The following is an 8900-nucleotide window of genomic DNA, read 5'->3' as shown; positions in this document are numbered from 1 at the left end:
TTCCTGGTGGTAGTGTTCATGCATAACAGGCATTTCTTGATGAATTAATTATTTCTCTTTTAAATTACAATAAAAAAAAACTGGAAAAATATATTTGAAAATATTCTAATTCTGATTCGGAAAAAAACTATCAATGTTGATTTACATGTTTGACTTGAAGACATTTTTATTGAAAAGAATCTGCAGTACACCATAATAACATCACTATAACAAATGTGAAATGTCACTATGGAAAAAAGTCCTGGAGTGCTGCAGAAACACTTACAAAAGGCTGACTATGATATTATAAAACTGATATTTCACACAGAAATGTGCAGAAAGATGTACTGAATGACTGAAAACAAGATCATACATCAGGCTACCTCACACACAGTATTAATGTAATTGAGAAAATTAAAATTATGTGTGCTTAAAGTAAGAACATTATTAGGCCTACACACAAAAAGTGAAAGGAAATGTTAGAGAGTATTCTTAATGTCAAGTGTTGTGTGTTCAAAAGTGTAAACAAAGGTACATAGAAAGAAAACACCACAAAGAAAATATCACAGAAAGCGAACATCACAAAAAAGACCTAACACCCAAGCATCTTTTTGTAACAACAATCAAACCGCTCTAATGTACATCACACTGTCACGTTCCTTAGACTTGAAACCTCCAGCATAAATGGCCGAGCTGGTCAATGTTCTTATGCAGCACGCTGTGAATGGGTGCCATGTAGCGTGCCACATCCCCATCCCGGGAGAAATCTCGGTAGAAAAGTCCTTTGTCTGCACTAAAGGTGAACTTCTGGGGCATGGGACTATTGCCGCGCATGTACTCCCAGATTCCAAGCAACAGAAGCCTGACCTCGAAGGGGGTCAGATGCGGAAACAGCTCGTGGATGTTGCTGAGGACAGGAGGGAGGAGCTGGCCCTCACCCATGCAGGAGACCAGGAGGCAGGAGGCCTGGAGGTGCCAGGGGGAGTCCACGACCAAGGGCTCTCGCGAGGACTCCCAGTGGGAGAGCAGAGTGGCGAGGAGGCCCCTGAGGACTACTGAGCAGTAACAGAGGGCAGGGCGTCCAGCCGCAACCACGCGCAGGAGGTGGAACAGGATGGGGTTTGCCTCAAAGGCACGGCGTATGTGGATGTCTCGCTCCACTGTGGTTTTGGCATGTTCTTCGGGTGGCCATGCAAGCTCTCCATTGGTTACTTCAGGGCAAATGTTCTCCACCAGAGCGACAGCGATGGCCTTAGCTGCCTCAGCGTTGATTGGGGCAGGTTCATCAGGGTCAGCACCTTGTTTGAAGCGGGAGCCGTTAGAAGGACCTGCGCCCGAGCCATTGCCAGCATTGGCTCCAGAGCCCACTCCGGCCGAGCTGCAGCACTGGACGGTCACCGCCAGCAAGGTCTGAAGGTTCTGAGTGACTTTGTCGGGGTCCAGCTGTGGAGAAACACTTGGAGGTTTCAACCCTTTCCCAATCACTCCGGCGTGAAACACTGACCACACACTGCTGGAGAAGTTCACCGTGGTGCCAAATTTACAGTTGATGTCCAGCAGCGAGGGTCCCATGTCCGGAACAGATGAGGGTGAGAGCGGCGTGTCGTCACAGGTGGCCTGGCCCCCAAACAAGTCGGCGTGGCCCCTGTGCAGTGTGCCCTCCACAAGCTGCTGCAGCACAGCCTTTAGAGTCAGGGGGGAATACGCCGCCAGTCGAGACAGAAGCCGCATCGAGTAGGTCACTGCCTCACTGCCACCTCTCCCCCCATCTCGCAGTCCAGACACTCCCCTCTGCCGGAGGGCCAGGAAGAAATGGGCCACAGCTGCCCTCGCAATGACCAGGATGTGGGCCGGAGAGGCACTGCGGGGCAGCTGGCTGCATGATAACAGGCGAGCTGCTGCTCGCGACACGAGATGGTCACCGTGAAGGAGCAAGGGACAGAAATCGTGGAGGTGGTTAGAGACGGCTGCCCCGACTTGAACGGACATGGACGCCTGCACTGATGCGGCCGCCCCCACTCCCTTCCTGTCCTCCTCCTGGCTCTGCACGGCTGTGGCCAGGTTGTTGAGCAGCTGGCTGAGCTCTCTGCTGCTGAGGTTCTGGGTGTGAATCTGTGCTACGCAGCGCGCAACAGCAGCCGGGATGAGCCCCGGGATGGAGCTGGAGAGCGGGGCGTGGAGTTGCGAGGCCAGCGCGAGCTCCTCCGGGTTCCGGGCGAGGGTAAGCAGGTGGCACAGAGCTTCGGTGGCCACGGTGGGGCCCCCGTACACCGACAGCAGACACAGAAGCTGGTGCAGCCACAGGTGCCTCTTCCTTTCCAGTCGCAACGTTTCGCCGCAGAGATCGGCGATGTGGGACTGCAGCTCCTCCAGGAAAGGGATCACTCGGGCGGTGGGTGGCACAGACGGGGAGAAGGAGGAGTGGGCGTACGGCTCGTCTCCATCAGGCCGGTTGTACACAAGCTTGTGGAGGTGCATGAGCAGCATCTGCAGCAGGCGGTCACAGCTCTCTCGGACGCCTTCGTGAGGCGACGGGGAGGGTCCGGAGATGATCACGGAGGACGGAGTGGCCGTGTCGGCAAGGAAACGCAACACCTTGGCTCCCCCTGCGGGAAACTGGCTGATCAGATGCACTGCTAGGCCCAGCAAGTTCTCCAGCTCCTCCCGGGGTAGGCCCTGGAGCTGGGACTGGAGCTGCAGGAGGACCGGCGGACGCAAGGAATCCACCAGCTCTGCCGACACCGCGCCCAGAAGCGTCGGGGACAGGGCGATGAGCTGTAGGAGGAAGGGCACGGCAGCATGGCGGAAGTGGGCCGAGCTCTCCCAGGCAGCTGTGCCCGACGGCGTGGAGACTGGTGGCTGCGGCGGGGGGGACACACTGTCCTGAAACATCCGAAAGAGCTCCCTTTTGATGCTGTCCGAGTGTCGGGAGGCCAGGTGTCCGAGGATACCCACCACCGATCCTATCTTGGGAACCCTGTTGCTTTTGTCCATGCCCGCCAGCGCAGAAGTAGGACTGGCGCGAGCGCCCTGCAGATTTGTCCTGTCGGCACTGGTTGGGTAGCCGTGAGCGCAGAAGTCTTTCAGCCCGCACGCCAGCACTCGGCTGATGATGGTGTCAGGGAAGGCCGAGCCGATGTGGGCGACCACCCAGTCGAAGTGCGGTGAGTGCTGCACGGACGTGTCCAGCAAGGCGTCCACGCAGGCGTCGGGGCACCAGGCCAGCATGGCGGCGAGGCACTGAGAGTAGATCTCCATGAGGGAGCGCGTGGCGGCGCAGGACATCCACAGCTGGAGGAGTTCGTTGAGGCTGGAGGAGTGCGGCGCTGCCCTGCGGCCGGCGTGCTTGCTGCTGAGCTGACCGAGCAGGTCCACGGCCCAGGTGGACACCAGCGGGGCCCAGGCTTTGGGATTCAGGCGGATGAACTCGGACAGCACCAAGTGGATTTCCTTGATGACATCCTCCAGGTTGGAGTCCATGCTGCTGCCACCCTCATGATCGCCTTCTGTCTCCAGATCTTGCAGGAAGCCCGAGACATACTCATCATACACACCCCTCAGGTGTTCCAGCACGGCGCCTCGGCACGCTGGCACCGTGCAGAGAAGGCGGACAGCACAGCGGGCATGATCACGGACACTGAGTTTGCGTCCCTGTGTCTGGTCGACCCCACTAATGAAAGCCTTTATTTCCAAGGCCAGTTCGTGGGGACTGCAAAGCAAGACAATGCATGTTTACCTTTTTTGCATATTAAATGCACAATTATTTTAAATTATATAGTGAGCAAAAATGGCTTTACAAAAAGGAACAAGACGTTATTTCTATCAAAATCTTTGCTGTACTGCTGTTGGTGTTACTGTCTTGTGCCACTTGCCTACTGCCCCATACCATTCACTTACTCTCCCGCACCAGAATAGCCTACCTTACCACTTGCCTACTGTCCCAAGCCACTTGCCAGGTGTTCCAACTATAACCCATGTAACAGTTGGCAAGTGGCAGGGTCAGTGCCACATGCCAACTGTTACATGGGTTAGGGTTAGAGTTATGGTTAGAAAGAATTGGCAAGTGGCACGCGTCACCAACAACCGTACAGTTTTTGCTCCTACTGCCACTCCAGAAGTGTAATATGTGTGTGAATGAGGTACTCCGGCATATGAAGATGATAAAGCAGGAACCGACAAAGCAAGGAACACGTCCTACAGTGCCTATCTATAAACATTTAACTTTTAAACTAATGTTCTAACTTCGAGGGCAATGGAATGTCTGTTTATCAAACTACTTACCTATATGTATTCTGAGGCGTGTGACTGTGCGTGGTCTGCATCGCTGTCATAGTTGAGCCATTAAACATAGCAGATATCATACGTTATTTTTTAATCACCATATACCACATTTAAGATGTCTAGTTGACCGTAATTTAATGGAACAGAATGTAAGGCTGATATTATCTGAAATATCTCGCTAACTCTAGAGACAAATCAACATTACAACTCTTTTATCAGCATCCAACCGCCGGAAGTGCAATCCGTTTTTTCCTTCATACTCGACATCTCTGAACTTGATCGACCCCTGCAGTTGTGGAAGAAGTACTGCTTGATGTTGTGATTTCGTCACCTACCCGCTCTCCTGCCTCCTGCTCAGCTGACTGATGACATTTGGCACGATACTTTCAATCCGAGCGAAGTTGTCGGAAAGCAACCTTGTAGCCTTCATCACCACGGTAAATATAAACAGTGAGCTGTATAAGAGACGATTGATGTCATTGGTGTTTCTGCAGATAAAACCATTTTTATTTAGAATGTAACGTTGGGCAATGCTCGTTGGGACGTTCTGAGTTTAAGATGGTAAATAGTAGCCTACCGTTAACACGACGTTAGCTGTTGATGCCGAGGAAACAGGCTAGGCCTAGATGGTCGTTTCTGTTAACAGAAAATACGAAGAGGCTGTCACGAAAAAGGTAACAGACAGTGACCTTTCATTAAAATGGTCATTTTCAAGGCAAAATGACAGGCCATGCTATTTTTATTATTATTTTTTTTTTTTATCTCTAGATATTTTCAAGATGTCGATTATTTTGAGAATGACCTCTATTAACCTTTTCCTGTGATGTTGATTGTGATAAATGTTGTGGCTATTTGCTGTGGTTGTAACGCAGGCGGTCGTAAGATAAAAATTAGTTTTTGTTATTTTGGGACAGTTCTGGGGGTTTCTATAGCCTACAGAAAATGCTAGCAGGTAGCCTAGGTTAAAGGTAACCAGTTAAGACACTTTCCATTTTCACTTGCAGATTGCTGTTCCACTAAACTTTGCACTTTGTTCTAGCAATGTTTCACAGTTTGCTTTGCACTGTGCACAAATTCAGATTAATTCAGATAATCCAAACCTCTCTTTAAAGCATGGGATTAAGGGTACCTCATGCCACTCTGTCTGTGTGGTTATCAAATTTATTTTATCAGCTTACAAAGACAAGGAATAACTTTATATAGGCTAAATGGTTATTGTAGGAATAACTGTTACTATTTTATTACTAGAATGTGACAATGTTTCAGCATGACTTAGAATATATTTATTTTTTCGATCACATATCTAACGACATTCACATTCTAAATGAATCCCTTCTGTCCTTAACCTTGCGCTTAATTTTTTTCATCAATAAATATGATGTTGTGTAATTCCTCACAGGGCAAAGGGAAGTAAGAAAACACTACACAAGTGTGTCCTTGAGGCAAACCTTATTTGAGCTTCGGTCAGCATGGCACCAACTCTGGTAAATGTTTGCACTTTTAGATTTTAGATAACCTTTTTACACAAATGTGACAGTTTTTTTTATTTTTTTTAAATAATGGCCTCATTTCACAAAGACTATTTATATGTTGACTTCTAGTATGATGAGAAACCAGAGATTGGGGACCTGATAGAGATCTTCAGAGGAACATACCAGCACTGGGCCGTCTACATTGGAGATGGATACGTCATTCACCTGGCGCCACCCAGTGAGTCATCACTTGCTTTTGTTTTTTATATATAAAAAGCAAGGTTGTGTACCTGTGAAACCAGTCTATTGGTATAAACTGGTCTATTTTAAGACAGGATAACCTGACCAACAATAGATTTTTAAAGGGACATAGACTGATGATATTTTGATAATTACTAACACATGAAGCTGTGCCAATAATTGTTATTGTGCCTCTTGTATTAGGCTACTCCTGGTCAGCATTGTTTGATGTGATGATTTAAAACTAATTTATTACTAACTTATTACTAAATCATTACATCTTTTAGCGTCACATAGTATTACACGTTGCTCAATGTCAACTTGCACAACTCTAGCTGAACAGGCACGTGGTGGGGCTTACAGCATGATGTCGGTGCTGTGTGACAAAGCCATTGTGAAGAAGGAGGAATTGTGGGATGTTGTGGGAATGGACCAGTACAGCATCAACAATCTCTTGGATAACGAGTATGAGCCGCGGCCAGCACACGTGATCCAGCGGGAGGCCCAGACCCTTCTGAACCAGGAACTGCCCTACTGTGTTTTCCGAGGGAACTGTGAGCACTTTGCCACCGAGCTGCGATACGGCAAGGCCCAGTCACGCCAGGTGAGCCATGAAGCATGCAAAGATACGCTCTTATCTGCTAGAGGGTAGTTAAAACTGCTCTCATACGTAGCACATGTAATCTTCACTGTCAAGCATTTGTCATGATTTACCTAATTATAATGCTGTGCTTATGTGCAGGTACGCAAAGCTGTTGAGGTTGGTGTCGGAGTGGGAATGGCTGCTATGATTGGTGTGGGAGCTCTAGCTGTTGCTGCAGCCATGTTTGGAGGTGGAAGCAAGCAGAAGGAAAGTAAGCGCTGAATATCCTTTCCTTGAAGTAATACTAAGCACACTACCACCACCAGGCCTTTCTGACAATAAAAACGCCACATTTCTCATACATCTCTCTGGCGTGGACCCTGAAATACATCCGTGACTGGAGTATGGATCAGCTGACACACTGTCAGTCATGATTTGACAGATTTTATAGGTTTTTATCTCTCTCTCTGTGATGGTGCCATATGTTGGTTTAAATATTGATTAAGCTGCTTTCTGTTAATGTAAATCTATATAAATTAATATGTAAAAACTGTTGAGTCAGTTAATGCACATCTTACTCTGTGACAAATGATCAGAATTAACACAATTACTGGGTCTCCCTCCAACTCAAGCACATTTTCAGCTAAAGAAACTGGACACTGAAGTTGTGCACAGCTGTGTATCAGCTGGAATCAAAACATAATGGTTGTCAGGGCAACTTTGACAGAAAAGCTAAATAAAATTGCAACAAATGCCCATTTCCATCAACCTCTATGCATTATACCCTATGGGAATTGGGATACCCTCCTCTAGAACGTTGATTTCATATACTGTTTTTAAGATTTTATGCAAATTTATGCAAAAAAACTTTTGCACACAGGATTTCCTATTCTTTTCTATTCCGAGTCAAAATTCAGTTACTGTCAGTAGGCAGATCTGTTAGGCTACACAGCTGACAATTCTTAGCTATTGATTGCCATTTGATTGATAAAAAGTGACTGATTTTATCATTTACTAGGTGTCAGGGTGTTTAATATAGTTAAAAGGGAATGCAAATAACTTTGCAGCATTATCTAATATTTGTTCACAGAAGACTGGAATTTCATAGTTGGCACAGCTTTTCTGTAAAATAGTAATAAATGTGACTGTTTATTAACATTACAATGTTACTATGTGATACATTTCATCAAACCCTTTGTCGAAAATAAAATGTTGTGAAACATGTGCAAAGGAGAGTTGTCTTATTCACAGAGTCAAACAATAATTTAGATGCATTCAAATTAAGCTGTCATGCACTGAAAAACTCCTTTGTCCACCCGTGGCCAAAACAAAAGAGTATTTGTTAACTGAGATCCTGTGGCACAAAGCTTTTTAGAAACTGTTGCTGTTGAGCAACTCCAAGTGGCCGTCTTAAGGTCAGCAATGAAATATCGGTTCATTTTACACAGTTCCGTTCTTTTTACCCTTCCTCTTAAGTACTGATCTCATGACAATTCAGTCAACCCATAAACAAGTACAATGGCATTGCGCACACACAGCTTGGCTTATTGAAATATCCACTGTCCATTGTTCAAGAAGGTGTAAACTGGTTTCTGTATTAGGACTATTAACACTTCAAGATTCTTTTATTGATAAACTTCATACGTGGTTAGAGTAAAAATCTTGGGTATCAGCTCCTCCTGCCAATAAATAAGAGTATGTGCTAATGTTGTCTTTGTAGCAGCTTTGTCTGAGTAAATTATGTGTGTGTGTGTGTGTGATGGGGAAGTATGTATTTTGTGTGTGTGTGTGAGTGTCAGTGCGTGATTGGGGAAGTGTGTGTTGTGTCTGTGTGTGTGTAAGGGGGGAAGTATGTGTTGTGTGTGTGTGGGGGAGGGAGGAGGATAGGTACTGCAATAGCGCTTGCCAGACGGCAGCAGCTGAAAGGTACTGTGGATGTTGGGGTCTTTAATTATTCTGTGGGCTTAAACGATACATTGTATGAGGTACAAGTCCTGGATGGAAGGAAGCTCACACGCGCTGATGCCCTGGTATGGGCTGTCCGCACAACTCTCTGCAGCATGTTTTGATTGTTGACAATACAGCTTCCAGACCATGCAGATATGCCACCAGTCAGGATGCTCTCTGTTGTGTTGCTGTAGAAAGCCTGTGTAGGATCTTGGTCCTTATGCCAAACCTTTTCAGCTGGGTGCAGAGGCATTGCTGTAGGCTACTTTTTTCACCACATGGTCAGCGTGCATGTCTCAGGTGAGGTCTTCTGTTATGTAGAGACACAGGTCTGACTGTACAGTGATGATGGTGACACTGAAAGTGAGATAGTTTTCCTGACACCATTGTGACAAATT

At 46.9% G+C, this 8900-nt stretch overlaps 2 protein-coding genes across 3 annotated transcripts; one reads left to right on the top strand and one right to left on the bottom strand.

The window, feature by feature from the left end:
* Positions 1-159: 159 nt before the first annotated feature.
* ints5 (integrator complex subunit 5) lies at positions 160-4501 on the bottom strand. The gene is made up of 2 exons (XM_048231658.1): positions 4261-4501; positions 160-3688 (listed from the first exon to the last, which is right to left on the bottom strand). Exons 1-2 carry the CDS (start codon positions 4338-4340, stop codon positions 640-642), a joined length of 3129 nt encoding a protein of 1042 aa, XP_048087615.1. The 5' UTR covers positions 4341-4501; the 3' UTR covers positions 160-639.
* An 84-nt stretch (positions 4502-4585) lies between these two features.
* Positions 4586-7779, top strand: LOC125286513 (phospholipase A and acyltransferase 3-like). Of its 2 annotated transcripts, none has more exons than XM_048231659.1 (5): positions 4586-4697; positions 5660-5744; positions 5862-5970; positions 6308-6576; positions 6715-7779. In XM_048231659.1, the coding sequence occupies exons 2-5, from the start codon at positions 5730-5732 to the stop codon at positions 6835-6837; spliced, it is 516 nt and encodes a 171-aa protein (XP_048087616.1). In that variant the 5' UTR covers positions 4586-4697; positions 5660-5729; the 3' UTR covers positions 6838-7779. The 2 variants fall into 2 exon arrangements, with proteins under 2 accessions (XP_048087616.1, XP_048087617.1); XM_048231660.1 differs by lacking the exon at positions 4586-4697 and adding an exon at positions 4705-4934.
* The last annotated feature ends 1121 nt before the right edge of the window (positions 7780-8900 follow it).

This window comes from Alosa alosa, chromosome 21 (genome assembly GCF_017589495.1).
Source record: "Alosa alosa isolate M-15738 ecotype Scorff River chromosome 21, AALO_Geno_1.1, whole genome shotgun sequence".
Taxonomy (NCBI): domain Eukaryota; kingdom Metazoa; phylum Chordata; class Actinopteri; order Clupeiformes; family Clupeidae; genus Alosa; species Alosa alosa.
This window is presented reverse-complemented; position numbering and strand designations above follow the sequence as displayed.